The 24,676-nt window shown below is 42.1% G+C and overlaps 1 protein-coding gene across 2 annotated transcripts in view; it reads left to right on the top strand.

The window, feature by feature from the left end:
• LOC127646088 (netrin-1-like) overlaps positions 1 to 24,676 on the top strand; it is a 184,872-nt gene that overhangs the window by 119,993 nt on the left and 40,203 nt on the right. For both annotated transcript variants that reach the window (XM_052129547.1, XM_052129546.1), the window contains exon 2: positions 9,803 to 9,991. In XM_052129547.1, the coding sequence (XP_051985507.1) occupies positions 9,803 to 9,991 (189 nt within the window). The remainder of the gene's footprint in view (positions 1 to 9,802; positions 9,992 to 24,676) is intronic.

Consider the following 24,676-nt stretch of genomic DNA (forward strand, 5'->3'; position numbering starts at 1 on the left):
TGCATATTTGTATTTGAGAACTTGTACAGTAAATTTGTGTACACGTAAGTTGAAATTTACACTCACAGCACCGATGTTAAAACTTGTAAAATAAAATCTGCACTCAGACAATAATTCAAAGCTTGTGTTTCACAAATGCAGACAAGTAGTCTCAAATGTGTAAAAGGACATTCACATAAATACAACTACAGACACAAACTTGTATTACACATTAACTTTTGTACTTTAATTCATTTTCGCAGTACAACCACAAATTGGTACTTACAACCTCTCAAATCTGGCACTGCAACTTGACTTTTGCAACTACTTTTGTGAAAACCTGTAGCAAAACTTGTAAATTCCTAACACGAGAGAGCAAGACCAGTGTTTGGCAGGGGAGGGGGAGGGGTCAATGAAGTCATTTTATTGCTTGATGCCAAGCCAACGAATACCACCGTTATGGATCGTGTTAACTGTGGATGTGCGCGAGCATGTGAATAATTTCACATGCCTTTTCAGCAGATTCCTTCAATGTGAATTACCAAGGAGCAATGAAAAGACATTTTGCACATTATAAAAAAAAATTCTAATAAATTTGACACAGTTTAAGAGTGATTTTAACGGTTTCACAGTGTCAATTTTTTTCCATGTTAACGTGGGACATTGGTTTGAATGGGAACTGGCGAATACACTTGTCACAGTAAATCGCAAGTTTAATTATTTTATTTGCAACATTAAAGCTTCATAGGCTGATGTGTCAATAATATACTTTCAATTGCTTTTATTTCTATATAATGAATAATGACTTGATTGATTATGGGTAGTTATAAACATACAACATTGTCATGCACATAACCTTTGAAAAGTAAAGGATGATGTTATAACAATGTAAATAAAAATACAGATGTTAACAGGGAATTTGAACCCAGGTTGAAATGTATGATTAGCAGACATGCTACCATTAGACCAATGGAGTGATTTAAAGTATATAGGCCAATTATTGAGACATGTCAGCCTATGATGCTTTAATTTTGCAAAACAAAATAATTCCACTTGCCATATACTGTTCCGACAAGTGTAATCACCCGTTCTCATTCAATCCAATGTCCCACGTTAACATAGGTAACCATGTTACCACTAAAATCACTCTTAAACTGTGTCAAATTTATTAGAACAGACATCAATGAAACAATGCGGATTAATAATGTTACCAAAACATTTTTAGAATGTGCAAAATGTCTTTTCTTTGCTCCTTGGCAATTCACATTGAAGGAATCTGCTGTAAAGGCAAGTTAAATTATTTTCATGCACGCACACATTAATCATCTGCAAAAAATTTATTCAAGTACAAAAGTTAATGTGTAATACAAGTTTGTGTCTGTAGTTGTATTTATATGAATGTCATTTTACACATTTATGACTACATGTCTACAACTGTGAATTCAAAACACAAGCTTTGAATTATTGTCGGTGAGTGCAGATTGCAACATTCAACTTCTAATTTTTATTTGACAAGTTTTCACATCGGTGCTGTGTATACATTTTAACTTACAATTAAAAATATTTACTGTACAAGTTCTCAATCCAAATATGCAAGCTCTCGAGTTTTGCTACTGATTTACCTTCATATTTAACATGCACGTCTTCTGTCGGAAAACACGGCTTATATGTCCAAAAGTGCTGTACTTATAGGATTTGAAAGAGTGTGCATGTGTGTGCTCAAGTGTGTCAGGGGGACCCCGAAGTCTGATGTAAAGGGAAAATCCACTATTACAGCACAATGTATCTATCACATTCACATAGTGCACGCAGCTTTCGTATCTTCAGCAGCTTTCGTGCATTAAACACCTTTCTTGTGTTCAATTTTAGCTATTTTAATTTGATCTCTGCAGAAGTTATTACTCCACCCCCTGCGTATTGTCATAAATGACAGCTATACATTGCTATACCAACATGGTTCGAACAATGGATGTGTGACATAGTTACTATGGTTTCAGAAACAGTCATGACTAGCTAGTTAATTTGTCCAAGAATGCATTGTACTATGGTGGTTAAGGAGTGAGTTACATAGCTGTATGTGAAATGCACCTCTGGATTGTCCGTTCAAACAAAAAGACCAATGTTTTAATTGTGCCACAGAGCCACAGTGTTAATTATGTATTTAGGTGAAATCAACCTACAATTGGCTTACTTATAGTTGACTGTGCATATTAAGATGGGATACATAAAATTACACAAATCATCTTTAAAATCTACGTTATCTGCTTAATACTTTTCATCCTTCACTTAGATTGTAGAAACAACAACTGTAATCAATGAATTATGTGAAAGGTGTTGTCTTGTTATTTTCTCACAGTCTGACAGGCTGGGTGAAAAAAGGCCCCGGTAGTGTTGAGTGCTAGACTGATATCCCTGATAACATGAGAAGAATTACCAATGGCCTCTACTTTGAGCCTGTTTATACAGCACGCTTTTACAAAGAGTGTAAGAAGGCATTATTCTCTTCACTTATTGGTAAGTTCTGTGTCATCAGAAAGAGAAGAGAATATATCCTTAACTACTGCTGATAAAATGTGCTAGTTTAGCACATAAACATCTGTTGACATAAGGTCAGTTTAACAAAAATCGAACCCTAAATACACTCACACCTAATAAACAACATGAGATGCCTCTTTTCATAAGGGTCTCCCAAGTGCCTCTGCCTAGAATAGCATTCATTTACCAACTAATTCAAACACTAATATGTTATAATAGGCAAGTATTTGAGGTAATCTTTATGTTTGCGTTGGAAGGAAATGAATGGTCACAAAAAGAGAGAGACTGTAATATTTAATAACTAATTAATGAGAGAAAAATAAAAAGGAAAAACAGAGCTGACCCCATGCAATAACATAGCACACAGGCAGGACTGTAATATGAAAAAAAATATTATTTAAAAGAAAAACAATATATATAATTTGTATTTATTTAAACACTTTTTAGTGTATAAAAACCTACTAGAAGACCTACGGTGCAAATATAGGATCAAACCATTAATTTAATTTCCCATTTTAAATTGCTGTTTTATGTTTGTTAAAATTATTGATATTTTGTTAATATAAAAAATAATAATTAAAAATTATTTGTCTGTGATATCTGGTGAACAACAACTTTATTTTCGTAACCAAGGAGTGCAAAGCAAAATCAAGACTTTCTTCTAAGAACATTCTTAAGGCAGTAACAAAGCCAATAAGCTATGCTGGAGAGCTATCACCTTACACTGTCTCATGGCTGTATGTGTTTATCAGCCTCTCAGTGAGCTAAGCAAAACTAAAGAGGGGAAAGAGACTAAATGCATCTGGTTTGGCTTGCTCCTTAAGCTAGCCAATCAGGAGTCATCTCACCCGCTTATATCTGCATGGAGTTTATCGGCTAAGTGAATGTGTAGCTACAAGTGAGAATAGGTTGTCCTGTCAGGATCACTGATGATGCTTTTTATCCAATACAAGATTTGTATCCAACAGATTGTAAGGACACCTTGTAATCTTTCATTCTGTTAAAGTGCATGCTTATCCATTCTGTGGTTAGGGAGTACCACCATAGGGATGGGCTTTTCCTAACCCTTATAAAAGTTTCTGGAATTTGTTTCTGCCACATAATGCAACATTTAAATTATGCTCATGCTTTCAGGTCAGAGATGACATGACTAGATTAGCAAGTCTGAAAGCACTTTAAAGGTACTGGGACGCATGCAGGTTGACCGATGTGTGAGAGTTTGTGTCAGAGAGGGCAGAGCTAATGAAGGAAGGGCAAAGTAAGCAAATTTGAAACAGAGAGATAAGAAGAAGGGAACATTTTTAAAAAGTGGTAAATGTGTACATGGTCTGACAGTGAGTTGATTGTGTTTGGGGGCAGACATAATGTATGGCCTCTTTGTGTTTACTGCCATTGAGATGCAACCACCCTGAATCCTGCATTCCTATAAAAGAGCAGGTGTGAGGACACCATATGCTTTGTGTCTGTGTTGGAATGTACCTTCATATGGACAGTGGCATATCACACCAATCACAATCTCTATCATGAGAAAACCAGATGAGATATAGCACATTGAAACAGCCCCTTTCCAGCTGATCTATGGGTTCCTGTGTGTTCAGTGTTGTTTTATGTATCACTAAGGGCAAGAGAAAACATCCTCTGCATGAGCCAAATGCTGCCAATAGCCTCACGTTTACAGTGCACATTCCTTTTAAGATGAGCTCTTTTAGGTGCATGGTGATGTTATAACAGTGCTTCCCCTTCTGTCGCTCTCTCCACGTTGTGTCAGAGAAGCGACACTAGGTCTCTCTTGAGCGCCGATATTCACCTCTGATTTATGAAAAAAGGCCAATGAGAAGTTGGCAGCCGGTATTTGCATATCCCGCACCCGGACATACAGGTATTTAAGCAGGGCAAATACGGGAGTTCATTCAGAAAATTTCTTTGGAGCCGATGGTCGTGCATGCAGTCTGCTGCGAGTTACACACAAAGTTCCTGTTTAAATCCTCTGACGCTCTGCATGCTGTTGGACTTTACGGCACACAACAGCGGCTTTCTCCTTCTTGCACGGCTGTGCATTCTTTCCCCTGGGCGCTTCGACAGCGCAGACAACTCGAAAGAGTTATTCTAAAAGAGTAATTTCGCTCTAAAGAGCAAAACACAGCAGCGTTGAACGTCCTTCTCAGGACGCGTCTTTTTAAAGACGATATTTCCGCCCCTGTGTAGTTTCTGGATGTGGTTGATTTCTCCCCGCTACCTTCGGGTCTCCGCCCAGTCTGAGCCTGACGCACGGAGGTCCGCTATGCTTCCCCGGGCTTAACTGGTTCTGCGGGCATGTGCGCTCCCCCCGGTTCCTTCCCGGACATGCATGACGAGCTGTGCAAGCCCAGCTTCCTCGCTCCTCCGCTCTCGCTACCCTTGGTGGTAGAATGGTCCCAGACCGCTCCCCCCTGCACGCCATGGCCCCCTCCTGCAAGTCCACTGGGCCAAGGCACTTAAACAATCTGCACTTGGGTAGTCCTGTTCTTGACGTGCTGCAGGAACTGCACTCAAACAGGCGATGGCCACCCCCATGGTCCATAAACGCAACGATGGACAGGACCTGGTCGACAAAGCACACTTTCTCAAAACGCCCCCGTCTCCCAGCACCGTCCATTCGGCGACACCACTTGAAGACTTCGCCCAGCAGTCCTCAGTGGTGAAGAAACAGACGGAGGCTATTTCACACATCTTGCCCTGCCGCAAACCTGCCGCCAGGGGCCATCCCCTGTCTGCTCACCGAGGGCGCCCTCCTGCGGCTTTCAAGAAAGAAAGAAAGTGGTTCTTGGCACATTAACTGCCTAGAGATGCTGACTGTTTTCTTTGCCCTGAGGAAGTTTCTCCCGTTAATTCAAGACAAACATGCCCTAGTCAGGTCAGACAGCACCACAGTGGGAGCCTACATAAATCGCCAAGGTGGAGTACACTCCCACTACATGTCACAGCTCGCCCGTCGTCTCCTCCTTTGGGGCCAGCAGCGACTCAAGTCACTGCGCGCCACTCACATCCCCGGCAACCTCAATGTGATAGTGGATGCGCTGTCAAGACAAAGCCTGCCCGGCAGAGAGTGGAGGCTCCACCCCCAGTCGGCCCAGCTGATCTGGGACCGGTTCGGCAAGGCCCAGGTAGACCTGTTTGCCTCCCAAGAAACCTCCCACTGCCCGCTCTGGTATGCCCGGACAGAGGCTCCCCTCGGGACAGGTGCTTTGGCACACAGCTGGCCCGCGGGGCTGCGCAAGTACGCAATTTCCCTTCTTTGTTACATATGTAACCTCCGTTCCCCGATGGAGGGAACGAGACGTTGTGTCTTCCCCGCCACGTCGCTGAGCCGAGCCACTGTTGTGGCCGGACCATTTCGGCTCCTCAGAAAAATCCTGAATGAACTCCCGTATTTGCCCCGCTTAAATACCCGTATGTCTGGGGGGCATGATATGCAAATACCGGCTGCCAACTTCTCATTGGCCTTTTTTCATAGATCAGAGGTGAATATCGGCGCTCAAGAGAGACCCCTAGTGTCGCTTCTCTGACACAACGTCTCGTTCCCTCCATCGGGGAACGGAGGTTACATACATAACCTAGACGATTCTGACTGTTATGCTTAAAGATGCATTGAGTTAAATTTTATGTATGCCTTCTTAGATTTACACTGACATTAGGGGCACGGATAAAGCATCATTTAAACGCAAATGTTTTCATTTACCATTGCCATTGTCCCTATCGCCAATGGCACACTTGATGTGGTCTTGCGATCTCTTGGTCTTCATTTGGAAATTCAGCAAAGTCCATGAGACTGTAGGGTGTCACATTTGACAATGAAACGCTCAAAAGGGTGCTCAAGAGTGCCTCCTTTGCACCCTAGGTGCACCCTTCATCTTGAATCCTAATGACCAATCATAACTGACTGGAGTTTCCGGGCTGGAGGAAAAATCATGGTGGATCAGGGGGTCAATTATGGACTAAATATTGATTTCAATATACAATTTTTCCTTTTTCCTGTTTTTCAGATATGTATAATTGGTTCAAAACTAAATTTTATTCAGTTTTCCAGAGATGGAATTACTCCTGTTCAGTTTACATTTGAATGGTTTTTGTTGTTGAAGTTTTAATGTTCAAAAAATTAAGTAACTTAACCCAACATTTGTGGTGGAATGATTCGCCCCTCTGGCTCATCATCATTGCACCGTCCCTTTCGGGCCACCCTTCAGCCAGGCTCACAATGGGAGCGGCCTATCTTCCCAGAGACGCTGCCCCTCATGCAGTGGCCCTTCAAGGGGAGTATAAGTAGCCGATTGACCCAGCTAGTGCTTGGGCCTTCCTATGGACACTACCCTGCCCTTTCACAGAGCCCCGTTCACCGCGAGGATGCCAGATTCCCCCTTTATTATGAACACCATTCCCCCGTAAAAAACTTTATCATTTGGACATTTTCCGTTTATTATTCAATTAATGCCTCTCCGAGGCTTGACGCCACACCCAAAGTGTCTGTCTCTTGCTCTCCCTGTCACAACTTTTTTATCTTTTCAAAGAGGATCTTAGAATTATTGTGAGGCTCTAAAATGTCAAGACAGGAGAGAATACATTTGTGCACATAGCTAAAGCTTGTAAGCTTGCTTATATTTATTTTACTAGCAACGGTTGGTCTACCAGTGATATATATCTGCAGAAGTGTGGCTGTATGTTTAAATGTAATGATTTTTTCGATCTACTGCAGTCTATGAGATGGATATTCTTTCTGTGCATTTGACTATGTTCTAAGTAACTGTCTGCTACCATTCAGGTGTCCGAGTCATGTTTGTTTGTTCTCTAAATATATAAAACAATGGGGTTTTGTTGTTGTTATATGTGTACTTTGTGTTTCAGAGGTTCTTGATTAAATTATCTTATGGTTTATTGTCAGTGTGTTACTTGGAATTATTTAATAAAAACATACATCCAACAGTTAGTTTAAAGTATGTTCCTTATCTATCAATGTCATGACTTTTTAAATAATAATTTGTAAAACTATGTATATTAACTTTTTATGTATAAGTGTGTCATCTGATTGAAGTCTTGAAGTCTGTCCCAGATGCATGCATACAACTCATGCACCCTCATGTATTTCTGACTATATGCCCTGTCAGTCTGCACTCACTTATGCCAACAAAGTCCAGATTCAGAGGAGGACTGCAAGGCCTAGGGTGCCATGGGATATTGTAAGCTACGATTCATTTAAAAGTGTCCAATAACAGAGCGGTTACTGAGATTAGGCATGTCGTATTTGGCTGGTCATATGATCCTAAAATTTTAGCCCCTATGAGGGGACCCTCTCAATATAGATTTAAACAGCTTTTATAAGGTTACTGATATGACTGGAGTCTTTATTTTATGTGAGCACTCATGATTTTATACATATGTTTCAAAATTACACTTAGTTTCTTAAAGAGTAAAATTGTTGTTTAATGAGAAAATTATTCCAGAGTGCACCTTTTGAAATTACAAAAGAAATTGCAAAATACACCTAACGTCTAGGTTACGTATGTAACCTCCGTTCCCCGATGGAGGGAACGAGACGTTGTGTCGCTTCTCTGACACAACGTGGAGAGAGCGACAGAAGGGGAATGAAATGTATACTGACTAAACTATAAGTAAGTAAAATAAATTAAACCAAAGTGTAAGCTGAAACATTTTGGAATCTTGTTGAAGGCTGCATTGACTCTTAAGATTTCATTTTGGCTCTTGATTTTAACCACTGCAACAAATTGCTATCTTATTGCAAGCTGTCCAATCCATGCAATAACCTTTTTTAATGTAGTTATTAATTTGCCACAGATTGTTTCAAATCATATTAATAATTAAGAAAGAATACAGCTGAACAGTTTTGGGGTGATCTCATTGTAATAACAGATTTTTCTTATTACTTTGGTAAAACATGCTATTGTGATTAGTTTGCTCAATTTTATGTCAGAATTCATCATTTTTGTGCCTTTTTAGGATGAAGGTTGGTACAATGTTGCTTTTTCAAGAACAGTAAAACCAACTCTGTATCAGTCTGTTCAAACAGCAAGACTGACTGACAAAAAGAATCCAGAGGCAGCATATTGGATTGCATTTGCCATGTTAGCAAAAGTGAATAATCCATATCTGGAGGGTAGGAAGGATCAGTTTTCACTGGAATCCAAACAAGCATACATAATTAATAACAACAGAATGTCTGTTTGAAAGCAAACAAGTTGTCCCTGAAGTGAGTTTAAAGAAGAGATACTTATAGGACAGGCCAAATTATAATTCATTGTGCTGTGGAGGCATCTTAGAAAACCTATTTATAGTTTTAAAATGATTTGGCAGCAAGTGGAAAATCTGTGGAGATTGTTCTTTCTGAGCCAAGTGGAGTCCAGTCTTTTGGGGGAAATTAAGTGAAGTTTTTCAAGAACTGTTATGTCACTTGTTACTTACTGGAAAACATTGTTCAGAAGTCACAGGGAACTGTGTAAAAGTGTTATTTATTTCTCTGAAGAACTTGATTGCAATTAGATATGTAAGGACTCAAGAGGTACATACGATGGCAGTTACATGGAGACTGAAATATCTAACGGTATTTAAGCCCTCTCATCAAAATGATTGTTCTGATTTCAAGCCTTGCTGTATCCCACCAAGAACACAATTTTCTGAAGTTGCTCAGAGTATGTGTATGAGCTATTTCTTGCCATCAGTTGTCTGCAGTTGAACTTCACAGCCCAAAGCACTTTGGTGGGAGGGTTGGAATTTATTGTTGAATAATACATGAGGAGGAGCCACGCCAATGTCTCACCCAGGATTAATGAAAGAGAACATGTCTGCACACAAATCAGTCATGAATAAACATCAAACTGTAATTAAACTTGGAGGCAGCAACTTTATTAATTAGTAAAAAAGCAGGATCGCAGTTTGCTGTGCATGGTGAGGATTGGGAATGGAATGGTAATTGGAGTTCTTGTCTGATATTGCTTGACATCGATGGAAGAGAGGAGCCCTGGTTAAAGCAAAATCTGAGAAACTGGCCTCATAATTATGAGAAGTTAATTCCCTAACACTTAATTTGCAGAAGTTGGAGCGGTTGGTAGGAACATAGCTGTGAAACTGGTTGTGTCTTTAAACTCAAACTTGAGGCCTGTATCACTACTGAATATTGATTGTAAAATTGTACTTCTTTCCTGTGGTTGACTGTCAAATGACTTTCACATATGACAAGATATGTATTCATGTTTTATAGAATGCACTGTTTTAATATATGTCTTCTTTTCACTTGCTGCAGCCTGCAATTGTAACCTTCATGCAAGGCGCTGTCGTTTCAACATGGAGCTTTACAAACTCTCCGGAAGGAAAAGTGGGGGAGTCTGCCTGAACTGCCGCCACAATACAGCAGGTCGCCACTGCCACTACTGCAAGGAGGGCTACTACAGAGACATGTCTAAGCCCATCTCTCACAGAAAGGCCTGCAAAGGTATGAAGAATACTGAATCTGCATACTATGGACGATTGTGAGGAAGGGGAATTTGGTTTGTTATTAAAGGCCATAATGTAGTCTTGAACTTATCACTTGATGCTTCCTTAAAGGTGCTTTTTTATTTAATTTAAATTTTTGTTTATACTGCACATGCCAATATACCAGTTCTCTTGAACATATACTGACACCTATCACTTGGATGCAGCATCATGCAAAATAATTATTTCAGTAAGCGATGCCATTGTAGAAATATGCTATCTTCAAATGATGGAAAGTGTCTGATAATAGGAAGGTTACTTGGTTATCTCAACATGGTGGCCCACATGAAGTGACCCAACTCCATGTAAAATGTCTTACAGTATGTATCTCACCTCATTTGAGTGTGCATCATTTACATGTATTTTTCAACAGTACCGATTAATGATTATTTTATGTGTAAAATTTTCTTGCCAAGAGAAAAAAACACTAAGTGTATCTTTAAGAAAGCAGAAAATGCAACTTAAGTGACTAGGTAGGCTGTTTTCTATGCAAAGAATCAATTTCACATTAAGTTTGTTTTTCACAAAGGAATCAATCAAATTAATTGGTGATTATTCTTAATGCATTACCTGTCAAATGAGGGAATCAGCAGGTCCAAAGGAAGAATCCTCACATTCCTGTGCTCCTCCACCCCCAAGAGTCTCTTTCAGCATGCAGCCCAAGGACAGGGATGTGGGTGGTGGAGGGGTGGAGGAGGAAGGTTACATCTTTCTGACATAGAGTTATTGGGATTCATTTGGGGGATGGTTTGAAAGGACAAGCCAAACAAACAGATCAGAGGTGTGAACTGATCCTTGTTACAGGTCAGATGAGTGAGAGGAATTGAGGTTAGGGGGAGGATGGTTAGGAAGAGAAGGGAGGGAGCGAGGGAACTTTCCACAGGTGTGCAATTGGCTGGCGACAGCACACTTACCTGGGAACTGTTGATGTGACACAGAAAAGCAGAAGAAAAAAGAAAAAGAACAGGGTATTCTCACCTAATGTTGCCAAGGGGTAAGATGACAGGAGCAAAGACTTTGTGCAAACAAGCCCCCCATCACACCTTATCTTTCTCTTTAGAACAAGGTCCATTCTGCTGCTGTCCACGAGGGCTTAGGATCATTTACTTTCAGCTTTTGTTCTGGGTAAAATATTAGGTCAATGTTAAATGTTAAAGACTCTGTTTTCCCAAACAGATAAATAGGTAAATAAATAAAATCATCCATCAGTCTGACAATGCAGACAGTGGGGAATGTTTTTGCATCAGATGAGAATGTTATATTTGTTGAACAGAAGTTGTTTGTATTGCTGCTATACCATCAGCAAGCAAGTCCTGTTTCACAAACACACACAACAGAGCAATTATTCTTATCCCTGCTGTTATATGGAGGCAGCTGAGGTGATAAAGAAGTTCAGTTTATATTTAGCTCTAAACTGATTTAGGCACACCCTTTTCAAGTAAAAACAACCATATTTCATTAGTGTAAGAGTGAATGTGCATTGTTTTTATTTCTTGGATAGAGGATCACTTGCACAACATTTCCCCCCTATAATTATTAAAAAGATGAATGAGTATACAGTACATAAATATACTCTGCATGGAAAGGCATTACAAAAATGCATATGCTAACCAACATATCCATTCTACCATACTCCATGCTGATATTTACCCCTCTCTGGGCTCTCATTTGATTCTCCTGTCGACTTGGAATGCAAACAGACATTCATCATCCAACTGTGTGTTCCGCTAACCCCCATGCTATGTCTCATTGAGGAAAGAGAACTTCTTTTTGTTTTCACTTCCTTTCTCCTGTGTACAAGACTTGATTCTTTCAGCATCTCATTACTCTCATTGGTAGGGTTTACTCTGTTGGGATTTGTCGGCTAGTCAAATGATGCATTTAATTGTAGCATTATGTACAAAATCTCCTAATGCAGTATGTAGATGGAACAGAAGGAATCTACAATAGCTGGTCATGGATTTTCTTAATGAGCTTGAATATTGTTTGCAGTTCTGTATTTGTATTCATATTTGATGGTTTAAACCTATCACAGCTTCTGTAAATGTGTTTCAGACAAGTTGGTGGTAACTCACTCTTACAGTTTTAGTTTTTTTTTTTTTTTTCTCTACTTTTGCACGGCTGTTGTAATTAATATCAAGGGTGAAAAATACTGCAGGTCTCTGATGACTCTGGGCCCTTTTCTGAAGTTTTATTACAAATATTTGCTTTCCTTGGAAAGTTAATTAACTCTTCTGTTTCTCTGAGATTTGAGACCGAGGCCATGGAGGATTTCCCAGGCATTTGCAATTAGGGTCAACAAGCCAAATGGAATACACTAATGGATTCAATCAAACCTCGAGTAGCTTTCCATAGTAAAGAACATGAGCTGCATACTCTTTACATTTGTACTGGATTATTAAACCAATAGCAACAAAACATTAATTAATTTAATTGTATATTATTGGATGAAACATTGGGGACAATCAGTTCTAAATTAAAAATGCATCATTTTGACCCACAGCCAATGAGAACCTTTCCTTATTTCATTATGGAGAGATTTGCTGAAGATGGCAACTTTTCCAAGCTTTGTGGTGTGATTGGAAAGATGGACCCTGTGCTTTGTTCACCTAAAAGTTTGCAGTCTTTTGCATGCTCATTTCAGCTGTTCCTCCTTGCTTTTCTTGCTTTTTGCATAAGTCATCCACGTTTGGTTATGGTGAAGTAATTTGTCTTAAATTTGCCTCATCAGTCTTTTGTGCTTTTTTAATAGGCAACATTTTCAGCACTGCTACTGTCATCATAATAGGCATAATCTATATCATTATTTTATGACCTGTATTATCATTGGTTTTCTTTCATTTAATTTAATTACCTGTGCATTAATACAGAGCTCTCACCTGCTGTTGTATATTCTATATTTTACTTACTAGACTGGATCATTATGTCAGTTCCTTTTTGGTCTAATAGATTACACAAGCTCTTGAGGTTTTAAAACAGGAAAACAATGGCACTTTTCAAATGAGAGGGAGACCTTCTATTAGTCCGGGCTGACTCCCTCAAATAAAATGTTGCTTCACTTGAAATAGTATTGAAAACACATTTCATGATGATTTACACAATCTGCAGCTTAAACATGCCATTTTGTTTAATATTATTCTGATATTTGCCAGAGTTAGAACCCCTAATGTAATACAAAATCAAACACTGTCCAAGTTTTATGGCTGTATTAACTTACATCATGTACAAAAAAAGCACGTGTGGTAATTAACAAAAGGTGACAAATGATATGAAGCATGATATATAGTTTTGGCCAAAGAAAATATTTTCAAAAACTGAAATTGGGATGGATTGCAAGTTAATGAATGTGTCAGTTGGCTTGTAAATTAAAGCACCTCACTCCCCTCACACTCATTATTTTACTATGTTTTCCACCTAACTTCTCTTTTAACAAGTCATCACACACATATTTAGAGCTGTGTAATGGTGGCAACTATACAACAGTTAGTTCCGGCCATCTAATCTGATTGGACAACCGTGGTCCTGTTGATATTTTGTATAACAGCACTGGGGAGCTTTACTGTTTGTATCACTCCAATTGTCTGTGTTGTGCAAACCCCCAAATCACAGCCATATTCATTACAATATCAAACTTGCTGGTGTGGTATTGCTAAAGTATAGTATACTCTATAGTATAACCACAGTTTTCAAACTGGGGGGGCCAAAGCATGTCAGGGTAGGCACAGAGAATGACAGTTACACACCAGTGGATGACGCATTGCCTGATGAGGATTTAAGGATATTAATTTTGATAATATAACATTACAGGACAATACCTGATAAACAATAAATGGCCAGAATGTTCTGCTGTTTTAGTGGAAGTTTATTTTTTTTTTGGTCTAAGACTTTATAACAATTAACTATAAAAATAGCTTAATAATCACATTTTCATAAGGACAAAATTATTTTTAATAGAGCTGTCAAATTTAACGGGTTAATGCATGAGATTAATGTAAACATTTTAACACGTAAATTATTCTTCATTGAGAAGATGAGAGGGAGACCTTCTGTGAGCAAGGTAAGTGCTTTGTGCAGGGAGCAAGGTAAGTGTTTTGAGTCTTTCTCAGCATCCAAGCCTCGGGACGCACTTTTGCCTCCCGATGTGCTATTACCTGCTCCCCCATGCCACCTCGTTTCAGCGGTATTCGCTCCACCTCGATGCATGAAAACGGCAGCGCCTTACGGGTAGACATTACAAATCTGCTACTTAAGGACGAGATAGAGCACGTCCCTCCAGCCAAGCTGAAGAAGGGTTTCTACAGCCCTTACTTCATCGTACCCAAAAAAGGTGGTGGGTTGAGGCCAATCTTGGACTTGCGAGTTCTCAACCGGGCTTTACACAAACTCCCGTTCAAAATGCTCATGCAGAAACAGATTCTAACCTGCATTCGGCCTCAAGATTGGTCCGCGGCGGTAGACCTGAAGGACGCGTACTTCATTGTCTCCATCTTGCCTCGACACCGACCCATCCTATGGTTCACGTTTGACGGCCAGACGTATCAGTACAAGGTCCTCCCCTTCGGCCTGTCCCTGTCCCCTCGCATCTTCAGGAAGGTCGCAGAGGCAGCCCTTCCCCGCTACGGGAAGTGGGTATCTGCATACTCAACTACCTCGAAGACTGGCTCATTCTAGCTCACTATCAGGAGTTATTATGTGCTCACAGGGACTAGGTGCTCAAGCACCTCAGCCTTCTAGGGCTTGAGGTCAATTGGGAAAAGAGCAAGCTCGCCCCGGTTCAGAGCATCTCTTTTCTCGGCATGGAGCTAGACTCAGTCTCAGTCGAGCTAGACAGCACGCCTTACAAACGAGAGTGCACAGTCAGTGCTCAGGTGCCCTGCTCTCTTCGAGCCCGGCACAACAGTTGCTCTAAAACAGTTCCAGAGGCTCCTGGGGCATATGGCATCCTCGACTGCGGTTGCGCCGCTCGGGTTCATGCATATGAGACCGCCTCAGCACTGGCTTCAGACTCGAGTCCCGAGATGGGCATGGCGCCATGGCACATACCGTGTGTTAATCACCCCTTCCTTTCGTCAGACTTTCAACCCTTGGACAGACCTCTGTTTTCTGTGGACTGGAGTCCCCCTACAGCAGATGTCCAGACGTGTCGTAGTCACCACAGAGGCCTCTCAACGGGGTTGGGGCATCATGTGCAATGGGCATGCAGCCGCTAGCTCCTGGATAGGACCCCGGCTGAGTTGGCACAACAACTGCCTAGTGTTGCTGGCTGTATTTCTTGCCCTGTGGAGGTTTCTCACGCTGATTCGGGGCAAGCACGTCTTGATCCGTTCAGACAACACCACGATGGAAGCATACATAAATCGCCAAGGCGGCGTGTGGTCTCGTCATATGTCACCACTCGCCCGCCATCTCCTCCTTTGGAGTCAGCAGTGCCTCAGGACTCAGCACTCGGCAACCGTAACATGACGGCGGACGTGACAGCACCTCCCTGGCAAATTCCCCTGTGGAAGGACCTTCTTTTCCAGGGACGGGGCACCCTCTGGCTTCCGCGCCCAGACCTACCGCCTGTAGTCATAGACATGATCAACCAAGCTAGAGTTCCCTCTACCAGGCAGCTTTACACCCTAAAGTGGTGCTTGTTCACAAATTGGTGTTCTTCTCGGTCTGAAGACCCACAGAGCTTTAGATGTTCTGAGCAGTTCATTGTCTGCTTCAGCGGATGGCGGAACAGGAATGCCGTCTCCAAACAGAGGTTAGCTCACTGGGTCGTTGAAGCTATCTCTCTGGCCTACCAGGCCGTCCCCACCCCCTTGTGGGTTCGAGCACACTCGACGAGATGTATGGCATCCTCGTGGGCACTGGCCAATGGCACCTCCCTAGCAGACATCTGCAGAGCAGGGCTGGGCAACATGCAACACCTTTGTGAGATTCTACAATGTCAGGGTTGAGTCGGTCTCGTCCTGTGTTTAGTCAGGTCCGAGCTGGTAGAACTTGGTAATACGGAACAGCAGCTGTTCCGCTTACACCTAGTGCCCTTCACCAAGTTGATCCAGTGCGCTTTCTCTCCCAGGTTAGCCACTAAGCTTTCGCTTCCTGGATGTTATTCCTCCCTAGCCTTCTGGCCTGCAAATTCATTGGAGGAATTTGCGACCAGACCCACTACAAGCCGCAAGTGCTCTGTACTGGGGTAGGGCTCCACAGACTTAATCCCCCTTTAGGCAACTCCTCGTGATGTATTTTCTGCTGTACCGTCCCCCTGTCAGCGGACCCGCATCTCCCTTGGGCAGTCTCTCTTCCCCTGGTGGCTGTGTTTGTAGAGCTCCTCCCTCATCAAGTAGGACCTGCCACCATGCCCACGTGTTGCTTGACAACCCATGTGGTGTATTGGCCACATATCACCTCCCCCTAGTCTGGACAGGATGTGGTCTCCACAAGGTCTATTGCCTCTGAAAGAATAGGATCGGGAAAGGTCACCTTCCCCGATGCATTTCATAGCGTTAAGATAGCTCCAGCTGCTTTTCACTCTATGCGAGAAACATAGAGAGAGAAAAGGCTGCGGCTGGCTGGCTTGTTCCCATTATGGTCATGAAGAGCCTGTTCCCCCCTTAGGGGTGCTGGGAACCTAAGGTCTGTATATGACACCTTTTTCTTGGGGCGTTGGGGAGGGTTATGTGCGGCTGTTACAGTTGCTTCTAGCACGTAGCAGAATGCTTGTACCTGTGTCAACAGTTCACGTACTGTAACACGCTCTAGTGCATGGCCCTTTTAATTGGGACCCCTTGTGTCACTACATTCGACACAATGTCGAGTAAGTGACAGACGGGGAACGTCATGGTTACTGTTGTAACCTCCATTCCCTGATGGAGAGAACGAGACGGTGTATCCCCTTTGCCACGACACTAGACCTACCTCTGTAAATGGCCGTACTTTATTCTGTCTGCCAATTTCTCATTGGCCTTTTCTCAAGTTCAGAGGTACGCGAGGCTCTCAAGAAAGACCCCTTGTTTCACAACATTCGACACAACGTCTCATTCCCTCCATCAGGGAATGGAGGTTACAACAGTAACCATGACGATTTCAGCCCTTTCAAAATCTGCCATTAACTTAGAAAAATGATGCGATTAATTGCAATTAAAAACAAATTATCGACTGACAATACTTTTGATTTAAAAATAATGCAAAATATGGTTTCATATTAATATAAATTTTTAGAGCCATTTATGCACTAATGTATTGTCAAATGAGTCTGTAAGAATTACATTTTTATAATTTATTTATTTATTTGACTTTAAAAACCACTGCTAAACTAATGTATGTAGTGCACAATGCTCTCTGATGTTTTGAAAATATATAATGAGTGATCTGCGATGGACTGGCGACCTGTCCAGGGTGTCCCCCGCCTTTCGCCCAATGTTAGCTGGGATAGGCTCCAGCCCCCCGCGACCCTGTACACAGGATAAGCGGTTGACGATGGATGGATGGATGGATAATGAGTGATGCAGAGAAAATCTACTGCACACAGTTAGACTGAAATTGATTTTGTGTGTTAGAGGTTAAAGCTTCTGATGATGCTTCAGGCCTCTGATTTGTGGAGTCACCCTTCATAAAGCACACTGTAAACAGGCAAAGTTAAAGCAGCTATGCTTTTCAAGGTGCATCTCATTGCTCAAGTCTTCTAAGGAAATATTTGGCATGTCATCTCTCCTGGCCACTGGAGTAAGTGACTTTAGAGTGAAATTGATTTGATTTGGTAAATAAGTCAATTAGTTTGAATACAGTAACCTATGCTTTGATCATATAAGTGTGCAGTGCTCTGCAAATTGTCAGCCATTCCAGACCATTGGGTGGGCTGTTAATAGCTCATAAAATAGTGGTTAGAAGGGTAGCTTGGAATCTTGATTCAATATTATATGACATGATTGAATTTATAAGTATTTGTACTGTATCTCTTAGAACTAGCAAGCTATAGAGAATTGCATCACTCTCAGATCCCAAGCACAGAGATGTTAGCCAGTCAAGCTAATTGTTTCTTTAGTTGAGCAGTATTTGGTTGCCATGGGTTTATATACAAAAAGACAAAATAAATGGCTCATTTACTCCCCATCCTCATTAGGGTTGTGGGAAAAACGTAGCTCAGAAGGTCAGCAGGGATTATGTTTGCATCGAGAATAGTGTGGTAATTTAGGGCTCATGTTTACACTATTACTCCTTTTATTTCTACATGTGTCTTGCATTGTCACAAAACAGTGCTATTATTAACCACAAATAACTCTTCTGATAGGGATTTGAAACGTTGTTTTACATTACCTCACTTTTCTAATTTGATTTAGAAAAAAACTAACTCTTTTGTGACTGGCTTCAATTAGATGAGAATGTAGTGTAAAAAGACAACTTTGGGAAAACTTTTGTTGACAAAGAGCCAGTTGTGGTACTTGGAGTGACAGCCTTAATTTCATCACATAATTATGCTAGTGCCTACAGTTAAAAAAAAAAAACAACCCAAAACATAAACTAAAGCAAAAACAGACACTCAAGATGTCTGAAAAACACTAAATAGAGCCTAGAGAGAAGCTGCACTAATTCTTTCTAAACTTTGTTAGCTTCAGAAATTTTTGAGGGCCAGTGCAGTGCAAGTTACTGCATTGTTAACTTGCATCAAGATGTCTTTTTAAAGTCAATGAGTGAATAGTTCAGTACAGCATTTTATGTTGAGTCATATAAGCCTTTATTGTAAAAGGCTGTGTTGAGAAATACAAAAAAGAAGTTAGCTCTCCTCTCACTGTGGCTTCAGGGATGCCCCGGGTGGGCCAATAGGGAGCCACTAGTGTGACATGTTCCTCGTCCTTCCTGACCTTGCACAGCACCTGTGCAAGAAGGCTCACTGGGGGAAATGCGTACTTGAGCAGCCCACGGGCCAGGTGTGTGACAGTGCGTCTGCCCCGAGGGGAGCCTCTGTTCGGGCATACCAGAGCGGCCAGTGGGAGGTCTCTCGGGAGGCAAACAGATCTACCTGGGCCTTGCCGAATCGTTCCCAAATCAGCTGGACCGACCGAGGGTGAAGCCTCCACTCTCCTCTGGGCAAGCGTTGTCACGACAGCGTGTCCGCTATCACATTGAGCTTTCCGGGACCTGAGTTGCTGCAGGCTCCAAAGGAGGAGACGACAGGCGATTCGCGACATGTGGCGGGAGCATACGCCGCCTTTGCAATTTATGTACGCTACCACAGTGGTGCTCTCTGATCTGACTAGGACGTGTTTGTCCCGAACTAACAGAAGGAACTTCAGCAGGGCAAAGAAAACAGTCAGCAACTCTAGGCAATTGATATGCCAGCGCAGTGGGGCCCCTCTCCAACGGCCCGCAGCTGCGTGCCCATTGCACACGGTGCCCCAACCCAGTCTGGAGGCGTCAGTCGTGACCAGGATGCGTCGGGACACCTGCTACAAGGGTACTCCTGTCCGCAGAAAGCAGAGGTCTGTCCAGGGTTTTGAAGTTTGGCGGCAGGCGGGGTGCGTGCCGCGGTGCCATGCTTGTCTCGTGAATCAAGTCTGGGTCCAGTGCTGAAGCGGTCTCATATGCATCAACCCCAGCTGCGTGACTGCCACGGAGGATGTCATATGCCCCAGGAGCTTGGAAAGGTTTTAAAGGGACCGCCGTGCCTGGCCTGAAGGCGGTGAGACATTTCAGCACCGACTGCGCGCACTCATTGACGAGGCGGGCTGACATTGAGACTGAGCCTAACTCCATGCCGAGAAAAGAGATGCAACTGGGCGAGCTTGCTCTTTTCCCAGTTGACCTGAAGCCCCAAACGGCTGAGGTGCCTGAGCAACTGGTCTCTGTGAGTGCATAAGAAGACGCGAGGGGACAGAGACATACCGAATGTGAGGACTTTGTACTGATATGCCTGGCCATCGAACGCGAGCTGTGGGAAGGGTCGGTGTCGAGACAGAATTGAGACGTGGAAGTACGGGTCCTTCAGGTCTACCGATGCGAACCAATCTAGATGCCGAACGCAAGTTTAAATGTGTTCTTGCATGAGCATTTTGAACGGGAGTTTGTGCAAAGTCTGGTTGAAAAACTCAAGTTCAAGATCGGTCGTAAGCTGCCGCGCTTCCTTGGGTACGATGAAGTAAGGGCTGTAGGGACGCTTCTTCATCTCGGTTGGAGGGACAGGCTCTATCGCGTCTTTGAGTAAGAGACGATTTCCACACGCAGGGATTTGGCGTATTTGCCATGTACTGCGGTAAAGCAGACGCCCACGAAGGGGCGGAGGCCTGGCAAACTGAATTGCGTAACCGAGTCGGATGGTCCTGGCCAGCCAGTGTGACGGATTGGGAAGTGAAAGACACGCATCCAAGCTCCGTGCTAGTGGCACTAAGGGGACGATTAATTTTGACGTACCCGGCGGGGCTTCGCAGCGGGGCGGAGCAGGTAGTATTTGGGGACAATGACGGGCTCTGTTCGCCAATCCCATAGGAAGGAGGCGAAGCGGGGGGGCGGCTAAAGTGGCTTTCTCTCATAACAAAAGAAAGCCGCGACCGCAATGCTGTCATGGCTATGTTCTCGCACTGAGAACATAGACCATTCATAAAATGCTGCCTACGTGTAATCGCAGCCCAGGCATGCAAGGCAGCTTTTATGACCATCAGAGGTGGGGAGAAATCAACCGCATCCAGAAACTACACAGAGGCGGAAACACGTCTTTAAAAAGATGCGTCCTGAAAAGGACGTTCAACGCCAGCTGTGTATTTACTCTTTTAGAGAAAATAACTCTTTTAACTGCGCTGTCAAAGTGCCCAGGGGCAAACTGCACTGCTGTGCAGGGAAGGAGAAAGCCGCTGTAATGAGCCGTAGATCCAACAGCAGGCAGCGTCAGAGGAACAGGAACGGGTGTGTAAATTGCAGCTGACTGCATACACGACCATCGGCTCCGAAGAAAATCTTCAGGCCTCTTCAGGTTTGTATATCAACACACTCAAAACTCTCAGCCTGTTTGAGGACCAGTGACACGGGAGTTGATTTTTACCGGTAGTAGGGGACAAGAGAAGAGGAAAACGTATCCATATCAACACCTGACATCTGGTGTAGTACCACCACATCATTGCTAAGTGGATGACCACTTAAACACTCTCCTGACAGGTTGTTTCTAGGCAGCAGATGCTGAAATGTTTGTAAGGCACACCTGCAGCCCATGTGTGGTGCAACTTGATGGCTCAGTCTATCGGATTTGGACAATTATTAGAGAGAATCCTTCTCTCTAATGTTTGCCACCCTCACTAGCTTTAATTGCAATAAAGGATGGAAATGTGACAGATAGTCTGTATAATGGTACAAAAAATATTTAATATTTAAGTCACACATCAAAATATCTAAAGAATTAATGTCTTTGCACTATATAACAAAATATTAGCACAAACACACTTTTTAACAAAACATTTAACATTTCAGTAGATATATTGTTCAAAAAGTATTTGGACATACTGTTTTCTGGTTGTTCAATTTTGTGAAACATTGGGATGAAATAGATCTTACAGTAAGTGGAACTGGCTGCATACATCCACTAAAAAACAACAACACACCAGTTAGTTAAAAGAAATTGAAAACAATGGCTAAAGAATGTGAAGTTAGTTCAAAGAAAAGGTCTAGCATAATAATTTTTTTTGTTTTGTTTTTTTTGTCCAATGAAAGGACCTTTTTTTTAAGTGTGACTTGACTTTGTCCAAAAGGGTCCATCCAGTTTTTGGGGTTATTGTACAGTGATGCTGTCACTTGGTTTAGTTAATTCCATCTTTAAGAAGCTTTTGTCTTAACCACTGAACAACTCACTGCTTGGGTGCTCGAGCACCCAAGGGAATGGTTGAGCACCCACGGAAATCACTAGATATTCCCCATTTATTTTCTCCATAGAAATATTCAATAAATATTTCTCAGATTTGACCCAAACCAGAATGCTCTAATATTAGTTAACGACATACATTTTTTTAATTTGATGCAAAAATTATTTGTTGATTGTTAAGGCACCCCCTGGCAGAAACATAAATCACCACCTATGCACTGTAGAAAAGTTAAAGATTGAAGATATTTATGTTAATTGCAATGTAAGGGTTTAGCACCTTGGTCAGTTTGTAACTCATAAGAATCAAAGAAGAAAGTCATTTCAATTTGTTAACAAGATAATTAGGTAAACCTTAAGTTACAGTCAAATACAGGCTCTCAAAAAAATGTGATACAATTTTATATTTTATTTCTATTTAAATAGATTCTGTATTCTTCAAACTTTCTGTTCATCCATGAATCTTTCACTTGCATCAATGACACCTTCAACGACTCCTCACTGTTGCAGATGGTCATTGAAGCTGCCATTTTAGGAACTTTATGGGGGATGTTTCTCAAACTAGAGACTTTGATGTACTTGTCTTCTTGTTGTTGTGCATCTGGGCCGTCTTCTTCACTCTTAGCCCTTTTCCACAGAAATTGTGATTGTTCTCGTGCCGAGCCCGCTCGGCTGGTTCACGGCCAGGGCAATCTGGAGCCTATCGTAAATCGGCCACACTTTTTCACTGGCTTGAAATTCGAACAGTGATGTCTCTGGTTACATGGCTACATGATAGATTTATGTGACTACCTCAAACTTAAACAAATATGATGTGTCACAGTGTTTGTGTGCAGCTTTTATTTCTGTTTTTGAGGAGATATTTACACAAAGATAAATGCAACCCAACGTTATTACATTGCTCAACAAGATTGCCAGAGACGATACTAAGCCTAAGAAGACAAGAAACGTAATTACATTATTTTATATGAACTTTTTAATTGGGCTTAACTTGCTAAGTACTATATACTGTAACAATAAGTGAAATTGTTATTAAAATTGGTGTAGCATATGGTTATATTTGGATCTTTGCCATTGCATAGAATATTATATTTATGTCTTAATTGAGAATCCCACTTTATAGAAAGCTAACAAAGTTGGCAAATCCAATAACTTACTGAGATCAGCTGCAGAGGACACCAAGCACCGACATGCATCATTTCATGCTGTAACTCCTCGTACTCGACTCTTTTTTCTCTTTGCAATCTCTCTATTTATCTCAGATGTATCTTTGCTAGTAGAGTGCTCATTTTTTCCTTGTTTCCCCAAAGCATTTGATGTCTGACATTTTTTTTATTAAATTTTTTATTGTTGTTATAGAGTATAAAGTGCTCCTTGCAGCAGACGGTAGCTACTCAGGGGTGTAGATTCCAGGTGGGATGAGGGAAAGGTAACCCCCCCAATAATCAAAACAAGCAACAACCCCCCCCATCTAGAAACATGTTAATTCTTCACACTGTATTGCAGCTACTGTTGTTGTTTTGTAAAACTTTCCCTGATGATGAAACTAATAATCATGCCCTTCACCGCTGGTTCCTGCGTAGACACCAGCAAGCATTTGGGGCCAGTGACACTGGCCCAGGAACCCGCACCCAAACCATGTCTGTGGAAAAGGGCTCTCTGTCCTGGTTAGATCCAGTTTGATTATTTCATTCAAGACAGTAGTGCATAAAATAGCCTTCATCTCACAAAAAAACGTTTAAAAAAATAAATACAAATTGTATATAGCCAGGCTATATAATGGGCACCCCGTCATACGAGTTCCTTTAGGTTCAATTGACTGAAGCGAACTGACCAAGCACAAGCACGGCAGCTTACGCAATACTCGTTCCCTCCTCTCAGGGAACCGAGGTTACGTTAGTAACCGAGTCGTTCCCTATCGAGAGGTCTCTCCTATTGCGTAAGTAGCTTACGCTATGGGAACACCATGTAAAACTCCTTTCATGCTGACTTCGCTCTATAAAGCCAGAGGCAGATGCCTGAGCCTTAAAGCAAAGTGATTATTCCACGAGCCGGCCAACGGCGAGCTACATAATGGGATAGTATAGAGCGCCCTTCCAAGGTGGTCCATGGTGGGGCGCTCATAGTACAAACACAAGCACATATCTTATGTAGAGTTTTCTATGTGCTGATATGCATAAAAAAATCCTTTAAGTCAGTCAGAGACGGACCTTGTAAGGGAGGAGATAATGCTCAGCATATACATACTCCAGTCCATTCTACAGTCAGGCTGATAGAATGTTGGAATGCATTTTCTATGTACTGGCATGCATAAAAAATCCTCTGAGTCGGTCAGAGACGGACCTTATAAGGGAGGAGATAATGCTCAGCATATACATACTCCAGTCCATTCTACAGTCAGGCTGATAGAATGTTGGAATGCATTTTTCAATGTACTGATATGCATAAAAAATCCTCTAAGTCGGTCAGAGACGGACCTTATAAGGGAGGAGATAATTCTCAGCATATACATACTCCAGTCCATTCTACAGTCAGGCTGATAGAATGTTGGAATGCAATGAGGGGACCTGTAGGTTATAAAACCTGATAAATGTCGAAGGCGAGGCCCAGCCCGCCGCCGCACAAATATCTTAAATGGGTATCCCACTCGACCAAGCCCACGAGGAGGCCATGCTCCTCGTAGAGTGAGCTCTGACGCCTAAGGGGCATTGAAGGCCCTTGGCTTCATAAGCTAGCGCTATAGCATCCACTATCCAGCACGATATTCTTTGCTTTGAGACTGCAAGACCTTTAGTGCGCCGCCAAAGCATACTGAAT

The sequence above is a fragment of the Xyrauchen texanus genome, chromosome 7 (genome assembly GCF_025860055.1).
Source record: "Xyrauchen texanus isolate HMW12.3.18 chromosome 7, RBS_HiC_50CHRs, whole genome shotgun sequence".
Classification (NCBI taxonomy): domain Eukaryota; kingdom Metazoa; phylum Chordata; class Actinopteri; order Cypriniformes; family Catostomidae; genus Xyrauchen; species Xyrauchen texanus.